This window comes from Patella vulgata, chromosome 7 (assembly GCF_932274485.2).
Source record: "Patella vulgata chromosome 7, xgPatVulg1.2, whole genome shotgun sequence".
NCBI lineage: Eukaryota > Metazoa > Mollusca > Gastropoda > Patellidae > Patella > Patella vulgata.
This window is the reverse complement of record NC_065885.2, coordinates 18,777,528-18,792,816: the sequence shown is the minus strand read 5'-3', so window position 1 is coordinate 18,792,816 and position 15,289 is coordinate 18,777,528. Positions and strand designations below refer to the sequence as shown.

At 35.5% G+C, this 15,289-nt stretch overlaps 1 protein-coding gene across 1 annotated transcript; it reads right to left on the bottom strand.

Annotated features, from left to right (window-relative positions):
* Positions 1–588: 588 nt before the first annotated feature.
* On the bottom strand, positions 589–11,471 carry LOC126828239 (pantetheinase). The gene is made up of 3 exons (XM_050557900.2): positions 11,364–11,471; positions 4,539–4,762; positions 589–3,791 (listed from the first exon to the last, which is right to left on the bottom strand). Exons 2-3 carry the CDS (start codon positions 4,749–4,751, stop codon positions 2,403–2,405), a joined length of 1,602 nt encoding a protein of 533 aa, XP_050413857.1. The 5' UTR covers positions 4,752–4,762; positions 11,364–11,471; the 3' UTR covers positions 589–2,402.
* Between the last annotated feature and the right edge of the window lie 3,818 nt (positions 11,472–15,289).

The window sequence follows — 15,289 nt, the reverse complement described above, 5'->3', positions numbered from 1 at the left end:
TCTTATTGCTATTGATATAACCCATTTATATCGAATTGTTAGGGGTCATGGGGTCAATATGTACCACACGTGTTAAACACTGGTACATATATCCACCGATTCCATTACTCCAGTAGAATGAAACCGGTGTTCATGAAAGGTCAGGGGTGCTAATATTTTCATCTGTAAAAATATCTTCTTAAGTACGATTCCGTGTTCGAACATTATATTTATAAATAAGTCACCACCCATCCTAACCAGCGGACGAATTCATCAAAATTGAGTAACGATAGTAAGGGAAACTGATACATGAGATTATCATATATTGTTAAGTGGTACCAGATGGTTTGTAACGAAAGGGGAGTCGTAGTGGCTCAGTGGTTAAGGCGATGGCTCATTGACCAGAAGGTCCGGATTGACGGCTTATCAGGGATCAGCGATGTGGTGGGATTAGCATTTTTATGTGCTTAGAATTAAAATTTGAGTCAGGATTTTAACCTGTGCTTATAACCCCAAATATCAGTATATACGAATACTGATTTAACCCCAGAGGGAATAATAACAAAAGGGTCTACAGTTCTGAAAGTGGGTTAAAAACTAAAAACAAACTTGTTTTTTTAATAAATATATTATTAACATAAAAGAAAATTGATACAAATGATACAAATGTAGTTCAAAGGTGTCCATATCAAATTTTGTTTACAAAAAAAACTAATATACCTTAGGCAAACTAATTTAAGTAATCTACATGACTATAGGCTTCGAAGGGGTTAATTTACCTTAAGATATTACTATAAGGTTGTCATAATGTGAACTAACACATTATTCATACAATAATCTATAAACAACATTAAGTATTGTTTATATTTCTATCAACACCGACAGTAATATATTAAAACAAACAAACCTAGCTTCCCTTTACAAATAAACACTTTAAATTGGCTATATTCTATATCAAACACTATACTAATTAAATAAAGATTTTGCTTCGGATTTTGACACCTTTAAATTCTTTTCAGTGTTGAAGTACAAAAATAAAAGATGTCATCGGTTTTATATAGTGATCCACTGCTTCGGATTTTGTAACCTTTAAATTCTTTTCAGTGTTGGAATACAAAAATAAAAGATGTCATCGGGTTTATATAGTGCTCCCCTGCTGTTTAGGTGTTTAGTGTAGAAAACACAATAAATTAATGAAAAACGACGTTTGGTCCACCGGTACTATATATACATATACCATCCATACAACATTTCATATTATCGATTTTACTTAGTTTCCACCCCCTTAATACTTGGTAGCATTCCAAGGAAAGGGTTATCAGACAAAAACAATATGTAAAATCAAATGCAAAGATTTGCACGACCTGTACATCATTTCCTGACTTGCCATTCAGGATGATCTGCTTATTAAAACCCCCAAATTGAATGCAGTTAGTTTCAACAGAATGACCCTCACGTTGTAAAGCCAGGTCACGAGTTCACAAAGCATTCTGAGACTTAAGTTATGATTTTCTCAAATTTGTTCGCCTTATTTAAATAAAATATAGCCCTCTATAAATTTTTTGTTGTTTTAATGTATCAAATACACCAATAAGAAACTATATGCAAAGTTTTGTTTTCTAGAACAAAGATGTTTCTCATCAACAGTGATTGAAAGTGGAGTACATACTTAACTTAAGTCTGAGTACATACTTAACTTAAGTCTGAGTACATACTTAACTTAAGTCTGAGAATGCTTTGTGAACTCGGGATCAGAAATTAGTTCTAACAAAAGGTAAAGTGAAGCGACACCTCATGCGTGACTCAATAATATTCACATAGACAATCTTACTCTTATCCTTGGCAAAATCTAAATTTCAATTAATGATTATAAGTAATTCAAAACGATATCAATTAATGTTGTTTAAATCACGTATAATAGTTAAACATGTATATTAGTTATGAATTGTTACAAAAATATAATGGTAAATTTGATAATCATTTACAAATATTTGTCACAAAAAAAGTGATTAATTTAAAGGAATTTATTAACATATTAGAAGTAAATCTTTAGCAACGTCTTGTAAAAATAAAATGATGATGCTTTTTTTCAGGTCAACATTGAACGTACATAAATTCCAATGGATGAGATTTTTTCTCTTAAAATAGCATATTACTTCATAATGATTTCAGTTGGTGAGAACATAACAGGTTCCTGGATTTCGCAACACATTTCTTGATAGACTAAATGCGTTTCGTGTGTACCTATGTGCTTTGTATCGTAATTTACTTTGCTCTCGTATTTATATTAGGCCTATATGTAGGCCCACTTCTTGATTGATGTCTATTCCTTTTTGTTTTAAAATGATTGATTATTTATTTAATATGGCAGGACCTATGACGAAACAAAGATTTTCAAAAAATATTTTGAATCTTTGTAAAGTCTAATTGTTCATTCTAGTAAATAATCCACAAGCGATACTACTTCCGTAAACTGCTAGCAGTAAAGCAGGCGTAAGAAGCGATACATAAAGACTGGAAGATAAAGATTTGGACCCGCTTCCGGTAAAATGATATCCGGGAGGAAGTTTGTCTCGTGAATAGATCCTACCAAATAAGGAAACAGAGAGAACTGGGTGGGTGGTTTTGCGAGTCGCCCTTAAGACGCCGTTGTTGTATTTCCAGCCGTTCGTCGCTAAATTGAGTTGTCCGTCCCTTTTTCGACTCTTCAATACTTCCGGGAAAACGTAGTTGGTCTGGAACGTTCCGTAGATTTTAATGTCATTAAATTCAGAATAAGCTTGTTTGGTTGGTTGGCCGCAACTGGATCTGGTTTTGTTGGCGCATCGCAATAATGTGCAGATCTGCAGATAATATTGTCCTTCATGTGTGTGCAAACCGTCAAACGCACCAAACGCATACATATCGCTGTTGTCTTTATTAATGGCATACTCAAGGTGGCAACATAATCTATTGTTGCAGACGGACAGAACACCGGAGGACCTCTGCAACTCAACAAATGTGAACTTATCGTAGAAGACGTACGAGTGGAATGTTTTTTGCTCAGAAGAGGGTCGCTGTACCTTGTTGTAAGCTACATGTTGGTGTCTATTTTCGATGACATTAAGTTGCGAGATAATTAATTTTCCTCCACCATAGCCAACATCGTTATAATAAAACTTCTTTGGTCCGTCTGGTGTATAGATTCCACTTCCATGGAATCTTTTGTTTGGCACGTGGATATTTGCCGCCAGGAAGTTCACACCCATCCCCTGCGCAAACGCAGAGTGAAATTGAATGGCAGATAACAAAGGGAGAGCATCCATCCAGGCCGTGGGAAAAACGATGTTACTAACATTATAGCGTTCTATAAGAGTTATCGCAGGTTCCTCAAACAAGATATCGAAACAGGTAAAGGTACCAAATCTTCCAAATGGTGTTTCAAAAAACGCATAATTTACTGATCGCGGTCGGTCAAACTGATATTCGTAGAATAAGTTTTGTTTGTGATATCTTGCGATGAGTCGTCCATTTGGAGCATAAACAACGTTTGTGTTGTACTGGTATTGTCCGTCGGAGGGGCAGTTGGAATCTGTTCTTCTTGTGCATCTTTGTTTGTTGCCCATGTTAGCGACGATATACATGGAATTGTTGAGAGCCATGCAACTCAGGTAGACCTGTATTTCCGTCTTTGAATATCGATTGGGTTGGGTGCAAGGGTTCCACACTTCACTTTTAGGGTCCGGGATTTCTTCCAAGTAATGTTTGATTGAATCCCTATTAAATGTGTAACCATAGAGACCATCTTCTGGAAACACTAAAATATCTACATCCTGAAATGACACGAAAAGGCCATATATTCTAATGAATTTAGAGTTTTGACCATCGTTTCAACTAAATACAGCATTTACTCATGGAAAAATATACAGGAAGAAACTAGAACTAACCAGAGACACTTCTATGGGATGTTAAGACATAACAATACAAGAAAAATGTATAAGCTAAGAGAACTCCTCAAATGAAAAATGATATTAATTATCGTTTAGAATCTGGGTTTTAACAGGAAGGAGTAAGCATACTCTTGTAAAACACACGTCACTATTTATAGCTACCTAAAGCAATGGTTTGGGCCAAGATTTCAGCGGTCGAAGTTACTGGGTTTAAGATAAGAGAGCCTTAGGCACGTCAGATAATATGCATCAACAAATTTGAGGATTACAAGACACACAGGAAGAAGACTGAAATGAAGTGATATTGCTAGACTAAGAACTATATTATTTTTGATATTTAGATTGTTACGGTTATATTAAATACAGCGTCGGCAAGCAAATGCAATTTTGCGTAAGACGGTAAAAACGCCATTATCTTGTCGTGGTCGGTTAGCTACATCTGGTATGGAAAGACTATAACTATCATATTACTGTATAATCGAGATTAAACACCATGCCATCACCAATCTCCAATAGAACCTCCGGTGTGAAGCCAATCAATGTTGAGTTTGGCCTTTCACTTTGTGATCTTATAGGGATATTGTAGTATTGTTACATACGACAACCAGGGGTTAACCATGGAATATTTACCTGAGAAGCAGCAAATTTAGCCTGTTGGTCGTAAATCCGCAGATTTACCATCACATCAGCTAAGGCATTATGTCTTGATGCCACAGTGGAACGATTTGGTGGGAAAATCAAGGAATGTTCGTACACAGCAGCTGTAAAAGTCTTTCTATTATAAGCATTGGTAGACATGGAATTCAGCAGAATTCCTGCTACCACCAAGATTACTGGAAGCATCACAACTCAATCTGAAAGTATAAAAAACACCAGAATTTTATTCTTTACCGAGACCGTCAATATTAGAGCGTATTTTTTGGAAGCGTCTTAATATCCAAAATGTGACGAAAGCTTCAGATATTTGCTTGAGGGTAGAATGAAAGATTCTAAAAGTCTTCAAAAATATAACCAAGTATTTTCACTGAAAGATATCTGAGAGTACTAACTCAAATTTAAATTGTATTCATTTATTCGTACAGGGTTTGATAACACAGAATAAAATAATCTTGAATGTATCGTACACGGCACAGCGATAGCCCACTACAAGATTTTCAATCTGTTTTACAAACCTAATGCGACATCCGTCTTTTATCTCTGTCCAAGATGACTGACCTTTAAAAGGTCAGACCGCTGTAGTTCTAAGGGTGACGTCACCTCACAATGTTTACCAACAAAGCAAGATGGCATCGATAACGCCAAAAAAGATTACTTCTGTGGCTTGTTTTTGTTGTTTTAAAACAAACACGAGCAGGTCAATCAGATTAGACGGTAAAAAATGTACTTCTGGAAGAATTCAGAGTAAACAAACAGAAAAAACGTCAAATTGATGGTCACACGTGCGTTGTTTACATCGAACGTAGTAATATGAACTGGTACGGGCAAAATTATATCGTTTTACCCATTTTACGCCTCCGCGTACTTTTTTCTGTACCTATTTACGCTAAATATGGAATATTTTTTATCAAGATATACTTCAAACACCTTTATTTATTTTTCTAATACTAAAAAAAAATGTTTCAGAATTTAATTTGTCGAAAGAAAAAAGTTAATATTTTGTAGTCATTAAGTCGCATCGATGTCATCCTTATCAGTGATTGTAGCGGCCAAGCGAATATTCACTGCGGATCAGTGTGCAAGATTTTGTAAGATCGCACGTTTGCTTCCTGCCGCATACCGTGTAAAATTTCAAACCGACGAGCAACTTTTTGTCTAGTTGTCGAGCAACTTTTTGTCAAACTTCTTAAATATTTAGCAAATAGTCACCGGCGACTAAGAAAAAAATCGCCCGCGTTAAACAAGGTTGTATAATAAATTGTTTGATTTCATACGAGAAACGTGGCGCGGGTCAGTAAGTAGTAGTAGCTTCAGATATTTGCTTGAGAGTAGAATAAAAGATTCTAAAAGTCCTCAAAGAGATAACCAGCGTTAAATAAGGTTGTATAATAAATTGTTTGATTTCACGTGAGAAACGTGACGCGGGTTAGTAGTATTTTTATTTTCATATAAGATCAATAATCCCGGCTATCTTATGTATGGTGATGATACACCGTTTTGTAACTGGAGTAACTTAAAGGAGCTAAATCGCTAATATTTAGGACCTAGAAATTGACACAAATGGGTCGCAACGCATATAATAATGTAATATGAATGTATATAAACTGATTTACATTCAATCGTTTCCGTTTTTACTCCAATTTTAAGTCAGTTATGTTCGGCGAAATACGCCAGAAGTCTCCAGATAAGAATATGGGGTCACCGTTTGACAGGACTTGTATGTGTCTAGCCTCGTTCATCGACTCCCTTGTTACAAAATAATTAGTGCTGAAACGCATTATGGTACACGATTCGTGTACCAATGGTAAAAGGTTTATTTTGTCTTCAATATTGGATATCAGAAGCCCATCTTTTACCGGTAAGATCACAACATCAATGTTGATTTAAATTGACAATGTCGAAGACTGGGTGATATTGGGTTAGAGACTTAGCTGCCAAAGGGTTGGCTCTTAAGACATAAATCATGGCCATCGGAACTGTGTTATTCATTAGTTTAACAATTGTCCCGGGGACAGTAAACCCATCCTCTTATAAATTTCGTTCCGACATGACATAGTATCACATTCAATAGAAGGGGGGTCATGGTGATGAAAAGAGAGTTACATGGGCGAGAGAAATGTGATCTAACATAGTAACGTATATATATAACTAATATTGACAATATCATAAAACCACACATCTACTGGCAAACTGGCAAATACAGATTGGTTTGTTTAGTAATACCATGTTGTATTTTTGGACTTAAATCTCAAACGGGCATGTTGTCACAACTGATAATAGTGGTTTTCTCGTGTATTGTGGAATTGAGTATAGAACACGACCGACGCCAATAATACATTCATTAGTTCAGACCAGTGATTCTCAACCAGTTCCTAAGAAAATGGGGGAAAAACACGTGATCTATGACTAGTCTCTGTCTACGGTTGTATTCCGTCTGACTTAACCATGTTTTTAATTTGCAAAATTCAAATATTTTTCATATATATTTAGCCAGGTGTGCCGCTATTTTTTTATGTGTTCCAAGGTGTGCCGTTGCAGACTGTCATAGTACTATGGAATACACTTACTGCTTATTCCTGAGCGACATTTCGTCTAGGCTTCTCTAGTCTTTATCAAGCAATGATAAAATATAACATGTTACAAAACAATACTTGCTTATAGTCTGCTGCTTTTGTGGGTGACATCTTGATTGATTGTCATATACAGTTCGTTTTATATAAAATGTTGGCGTCGATTGTTGTCCATACACAACACAACAAGATATGAGAGAGAGAGAGAGAAATGGGGTTTAACGTCCACTTGTCACAAACTAGGTCATTTCGGGACTAACACATGGTTCAATGTTATTTCAATAATTTGCTTGCGCGTAGGGGTCTTTAGCAGTGGGAGGAAACCGGAGGACCCGGGGAAAACCCACGAGGTTGGACAGGCGACCCTACTCCTTGTCATGTACAACCGGGGAATCGAAACCCCGCCAGACCGTATGATACAGTGCGCGCGTGCTAACCATTCCGTCATCCACCCCCCCCCCCCCCCAACAAGATATGAATGAAGTAATTACAACAGGTTGGCGTCAGTTGTTGTCCATACACAACAAACAAGATATGAATGAAGTAATTACAACTTAGATCTAAAAAGACTGTAATTCAATACTGCGTTTAAGACGTTGCCAAAAAAGTAGGGACCCGAAAGATTTGTGCACAAAAAGGAGCCGCCTACGTATTATACCCTTGTTTAGAGAGTGAATAATAATGTTCATAACGTATTATAAACACTTTCAAGGTTAATTATTCCTATTAAATAATATTTACACTGTGATTATACATATTAAAATTATTAAATAAATATTAAGTCAGCAGAATAATATTAATGTTACATAGTTTGTTGTTTTTGGTGTGTATATTCCGTCTGGGTTCCGGTTGACATTAAGAGATTGACTAAGCGTCTGAAACTGCAATAAATTAAAATGCGTTTGAATTGGTAAGTCGCTATAGGCACAATCAGGGCGGGGTTGAGATGTCACCACGGTCCTTGAATCAACAGTGATACGGGAACATATTCCGGTCATTTTCCGTCACACTCCAACAAATGCAATTTGTATGTCGGTATATAAAATCAATTTATTTAGCACAAACATACAAAATAATATTATAGATATTTTCAGAACTGATTTGGAGATCCCTTTAATATTGGGGGCCCTGGCTTCAGCCATTAGGCACTCCCATCTCATTAATCGGGCCCTGTGCACAATTCGTGCATTGAAGCAGAATTACACCCTCCAATTCTTCAGTGTGTACATAGATATACAAAGTAAATAGATATTCAAAAATCTCAGATAACGAATTAAAGGACAACGACCATCACTTCAGTTTTTGGACCAATGTACTTTTGTTCATGTTTCACTCTGTAATCCTGTGCTATCAAAGCTTGAACATAATTCTATATACGTTTCATACCATATGTACGGTCATTGTGATTTCTCCACTTGAATTAAGTCAACAGTTTCTGAAAAAATGCTTCAATAATGCCCCATTGTTTATTTTTCTATAGAATAACGTCATTTGGCTATAAACAGAGGTTATTATAAGGTTGCCACTTGCCAGCCAATTAACAAATGTTGTATTTGATAAATGAGGAAGTTTTTTTGTTTTTTTTTAATTTATAGCCATTATGTTTTATATACACTAATAGCATGATTGCTTTTTCAAATAAACAATTTAATTATTTACGGTTCGTTTTAAAGTTTATTCAGATATTTATTTTATTTAATAAACGATGATGGCAATGGTTGATATATCAAGCAGTTTTATTATTTCCGTATTATATATTAATGTATTATACATACGACTTGTGTTTATTTCAGTTAAGATATTTATATAATTGATAATACAAACGCGAGGTCTGCGCCATGTACAGGGTAATGTCGATCAAAATGATGTGTCGCACGTTTAGAGAAAAAACTTCGTATCGGATGTAGAGCGAAACCGAACTAAATGTGACTGTGCTATTTTCCTATACGGTTTATTGTATAAATATCAAATAAATGCCAATGTTCCATGTTGAGCCATGTATATTAAATTCGTAGAGGGTCTCTATCATACCGAATGGGGTGCAAGCAATTATTCGTTTGATAAATCTACATTGTGTGTCTGTCTGGTACACAATGTTTGTGAGAGAGAGAAATGGGTTTAACGTCCACTCGACACAAACTAGGTCATTTCGGGACTAACATATGGTTTAATCTTATTACATTAATTCGCTTGCGCGTAGGGGTCTTTAGTAGTGGGAGGAAACCGGAGGACCCGGAGAAAACCCACGAGGTTGGACAGGCGACCCTACTCCTTGTCACGTACAACCGGGGATTCGAAACCACGCCAGTTGACTAAATGACAGGCCGTATGATACAGCACGCACGTGCTAACCATTCGGCCACCCAACCCCCCGGTACACTGACCTCCCAAGACTTGCGAATGGAGACGCCAAACTTTGATATTTTGAAACGCAACTCCGCCCATCAGAATTTTATTTCCATAACATTAAACTATAAAACCATTTTTGTCATAATATATCTAAGAAAATATTTAGATTTTTTAATACAGAGAAGGTATGTGTAACAATTATTTATCCAAAATAAACAAATTCATAAAGACTCGATCAACAGACCTACATATTCTTAAGAACGGTCCAATCCCGAAGGTCGTCGTACGCAAGCTTGGACTGGGTGATCAAACAAAGTCTATTCAGGACAACTATTCAAACCATCCACACCTTTTTTACGGCAACGTTTACAAAAATAGGTTTATCATAGCCGTGATCTTCCATTGGGTGTTATGACATGACAAAACTATAGTCATGTCCATCTTTGTCAGATTAGAGAGAGACAGTGAAAACTACTGTTACAGTATATGTCGGATCAGGCCCGTAACCAGTAGGGGGTGGGGTGGGGTGAAGGTGCAGGTGTGTGGGGGGAACACCCTGCAAAAAGTTTCGTCCCCCCCCCCTCCGTGTGAAAACAATTTCGACCATAAAAACAATAGATATACACTGCCCTCAACGTTAAGTATTTGAGAAAGATAAGAGAACATAATATGGTTGCTGTAATTGTGCCCAGATCGCGAAATGCCACTCCAGGATTACAGTCTATAACTAAATTCTGTGTAATTTCATGATGCTTATTATTATTACACATTACATCACAAAGCACATAGAGCAAAGCAATATTACATAATAAAACCAGATAACAAAGAGCATACTTGATAAAATATAAAAATTAAACATATTTTAAAGATATACGATTTAGAGAGCAAAAAACAGGTCGACATCCCTAATTGTGTGGCTAAGGCAAAAAACAAAAACCCAATCAAACAAGAATTATACGATTCAAGTTAAGAACTGTATGAAAGCCCTCCATTAAAAAGATATCATAAAAAAAACCAATAGACTTTAAATTTATACCATGTTAGGGGCTAAGTTAGTCTACAGATTAAAGTCCAAAGACTGTACATTTTAATTCTCAACTTAAAGGAGCTAAATCGCTAATATTTGGGACCTGGAAATTGACAAAAATGGGTCGCAACGCATATAATAATGTAATATGAATGTATATAAACTGATTTACATTCAATCGTTTCTGTTTTTACTGTAATTTCTAATCAGTTATGTTCGGCGAAATACGCCAGAAGTCTCATGTGAATGGCAATCTTTAGCGTCTGGTTTTTCCAGTCTACATCGATGATATTTATTGTGCATGCTCTCCAGATAAGAATATAGCGTCACCATTTGACATGACTTGTGGAATATGTCTAGCCGCGTTCTTTGAGTCCCTTGTTCCAAATGGCGCTGAAACGCATTATGGTACACGATTCGTGTACCAATGGTAAAATGTTTATTTTGTCTTGAATATTGGATATCAGAAGCCCATCTTTTACCTGTAAGATCACAAGACCAATGTTTATTGGAATTGACAAATAATTCGTGTTTTCAATGTCGAAGATTTTTGGTGATATTGAGTTAGAGACTTGGCTACTTTAAAGCCCCGTCAATATGGTGTTTAAGTCCACACACAATCAAAAGTACTGAATTTAATAGAAAACAAAATTATGGTCATCATAAGTTTACATTGGTTTCGATTAATTTCATCTCGCCATCTTTATCTCTCTTAGACATATACAGTAATATTAATTGGGGTACTTTTATGTCATCCTTCATCCAAATACAGATGATGCAATAAAAGCTACTAAATTACTTACGAAAATGTATATGAAATGAAATAGATGCTTTAAAAATGTCCAAACTTACCGAAGATCCCAACTGCTTGAAGCCAAAGAGATTAGCTACGAACCAGATACTTGTCCTCCGGACCTCGGGCGTGCGACTGAAGGTTGATATCATGATACAAGTAAACACTATCTCCATAAATTACTTTAACAAACATCCGTTTATTTTATAATTCTGTTGATAAACTTTCACATACCTCGATTACACAACCGGCACTTAAATCAAAAAACATCAACGAAAAAGGAAAGAAAACGACGTAAACTGTTCTTCACGTTTAAGGTTAAAGCGAGAACGCGCCAGAATAAAATGCACATGCATAGTTCACGACCACACACAGCCAAAAGTACTCTTACCGGAAACAAAGTCGCTTCCACCGAAGTTGATATCGAAGACTTAGTTCGGTCTTGAATAATGACTATCTATATTAGTTGCTGTTAATATCACGCCGTCACCTTTTATTGTGCATGTTTTCGTTCAGGATGGCCCATCTTTGTGAAGAATGTGCCGACCCAGGTAATAAAAACAGTATTTACATAGTTGTGTTACTTTAACTTTTTTTTTAAAAGTTGAGATAGTTGTGAACAGGCTGGCTTATTACCCCTTTAATGTCTTTCTCTAATTTCAAAGCAGCACGTGGTCTAGCGCATCACATTGATATATACATTACGTCAACCCCAGCAGCAGAATGAATAAAAAAAACTTGGTGTTCCCTGAAAAACATATATTTGTAGGCCTACACGATGCAAGTTCATAGACAACGTCATTTATTCAAATTTATTAGTTTATTAAAAAATTAAGTAAACTTATTAGGTAAAATTGAGTAAAATTATTAATCAAAATATACATCTACAGGAATGTTGGTGGGTTATTTTCCAATATTCATAAACTTGTCATTAAAACGTGTTATTTCCGGTCACAGGTCATAGATGTTTTACTATCTTTGAACGGCCATTTTTTTCCAGATCAATATTTCAACGACAGATGTGTAGCGTTTTATAATTTCTTACATTGAACTATTTGACTGAGTAACAGGATTACGACCCCTATTCACCTCTAAAGAAAAAACAAACATATCTTGTGGTAATTAATGCATTAAGAATACGAGAATACGGGAATTAGTGTGTTATTTAAATGTTAATTCTCCAAAATAACACTGTCTCATGCAACCGGATCTGCATTCCTTAGATAAATTTTAACATTTGTTTAACGTTAAATACTTAAAAAAACAGAGCACAGAAATGACCAGATCAGATTTACTGAAAGGTATGAATTTCTGGATTATATGAATTAATGGATGAAATGGATCACTGGATGGTATGAATTACTGGATGCTTTGAATTGCTGGGTGATACTGATTACTGGGTTGTATGTTTAACTGAATGATATGGATTACTCGATGGTATGATTTACTGGATGGCACGGATTACTAGTGGTATGATTTACTGAATAATATGGATTACTGGATGATATGCACCACTAAATAGATTGATTTACTAGATGATATTGATTACTGAATATTATGATTTACTGAATGGTATGATTAGTACTTTGAAGTACTGGGTGATTTACTAGATGGTATGGATTACTGGATGGTATGATTACTGGGTGCCATGAAGTACTAGGTGATATGAATTGCTGCGTGGTATGGTTTAATGGTTGATATGGATTACTGGGTGCTATGGATTACTGGGTAGTATAGATTACTGGATGGTATGGATTAGTGGTATGGATTAGTGGGTGGTACGGATTAGTGGGTGGTATGGATTACTATATGTGTCGACATTTCCCGTCTTAAAGCTCATTTTATTATATAATTGTTGGACATGACCGTGGACCTCTGAGCTTTATCAACCTAGCCAAAAAGAACATATAATATCATATTCCACCAAAACCTTAAACCCACCATGATTATCAAAAATCCAAAAACAGGCCCATTTAGTGTTAGATATGTTTTCATGATCGTCCGTTAAACCAATTGAAAATCAATAATAAATTTTTAAGATTTGAAATTGACTGTCAAGACGTCTATACCGTTATCTGATCGATTGCTGGACAGCTTTGGCTTATATTTGGCATACAAACAATCCAATTTGAACATGCCCAATGTTTTTATTAACAACTGATATATAAAGCACCCTTTCCTCTTTAAACAACTGTACCTATCTGGGTATGTTTATATATGCTACGATTATTATATACACAATATATATAACATCATTCGTACATAATACATATGTCGTTGTTACTGACCAGGGTACATTATTTATATTTAATCTAGTTCCTTTAAGTGTAGACGGGCGTCCTGAATATTCTTTCTAGAACACCTGGTACCTCTTCTCATTCGAGAAGTTTACGTCACTAACTAATGTTTCATCACTTTTTGTGTGTATAAAATTAATAAAATATAACTTAGGTTCAAATATTTTATGTCCACATGGCGTGGGCTAAATATTTAATTACGTTTGAGAAAATTAAAATTAAATCTCAAAATGGGAATAAATTAAGTAGATATATCAATATATTCTGCTTTATCTTTTATAACTGATTACACGTCGTGCCAGTTTCCCAATATATTTTAGATTAGATACGATTTCACCAATATATGTTTTTAGATTTTTACACTGCATTATCAGTTCGGCACAGAACAAAAAACCCCACTGATTTTAGCTAGAGCGGTCGTCCGCATTGGATACATAACAATCCAAGACTGAGAAAATGATTGAAGCACATTAAATTTGAATCATATAGCATAATACTGAAGATTAAACAGTCAGTGATTTCTGAGTGTACAGTGTTCCATTATATCGAATAGCCAAGCCTTGCTTATCTCGAAAACTCTTACCACGAAAAGACAATCACACGCCATAACAACCTTAAAATACTTTTTTTCATGGTAGATCAAAGTAGATTTGACGCGGTAACTGAATCCAACAATAACTTAAATTTGTTTATAAACCGGGACCAGAGACCAGAACCCGTTATATGGTTCTGATGCTCGATTTTCAATTGCCATACTTTATTCCGCTAAGGGTTGGCATCACGGTTGATTTTTTTATATTAGGGTTTAATAGCTTCAGCATCTAATATTTAATCGAGCATGTAATTTTGGGTAGGTGCGCAGACGACATTTCCGAAAGGGTCAACTTGACATTAATAAAATCGAATACAAATTTGACCTAATATAGAATAATATGTAAACGTGAAGCAGAAATGCTGTTCTGAAAGGGTGTTCTCTCTACGCTGCTTCTGTTTTGTTTTGATTCGGATTGGGTGGGGGTTAGGGTAATCTTTCAGAACATAGACCGTCAAAATCCCAACAGAACCGCACTATTTGGTAAAATTACAGAAAACAATATGTTGTTCATTTGTTTATATTATACTTATGTTTTCAACTTAACTTAGTTGGCTGAAACTGAGCACATACATTTGGAACAGCCCAAGGAAGCACATTAAAGTGCACAAGTAAATCATAGTCTGTATTACGTAGACTATTGTGGAAGCCATTCGCTTGTACACGTCAAAATAAGCAGTGGAAAATTTTCATTAAAGCCGTTTTAAAGAGCAAAGGTCAACACGGGAAGAAGTAATAATTCTGTGTCAAGAATTGAAATATTTTGGGAATTTACATGGTTTCGGTAGCAATGGCACATATACCGCGTTTTGTTGGTGTGCGACTCAAGTTGGAACAAGTTATATAAACCTATTTCTGCAGGGTGTTCAAAACATTTCGATGGCAGGGACATGGAAAATCTAGGATCCCTCTGTATGACTATATAAAGACAAATGAAACTGCTTAGAACATTTACAATGGTGCCTAAAATTGATGCATGTTTCTGATTTTTATTATGGTTTGTCCGAATAATTCCACCAACGTTTATTGCTTTCATTATTATATCATATACCTGAAGCAATTATACAAAATGACTGTCTCAACTCGTTCGTTCGTT

Excerpts from the sequence above, each read along its gene's own strand:
- LOC126828239 (XM_050557900.2), bottom strand. The coding sequence starts at position 4,751 with ATGCTTCCAGTAATCTTGGTGGTAGCAGGAATTCTGCTGAATTCCATG. Across the intron at positions 3,792-4,538 it reads CTAAATTTGCTGCTTCTCAG|GATGTAGATATTTTAGTGTT; the intron begins GTAAATATTCCA and ends GTGTCATTTCAG.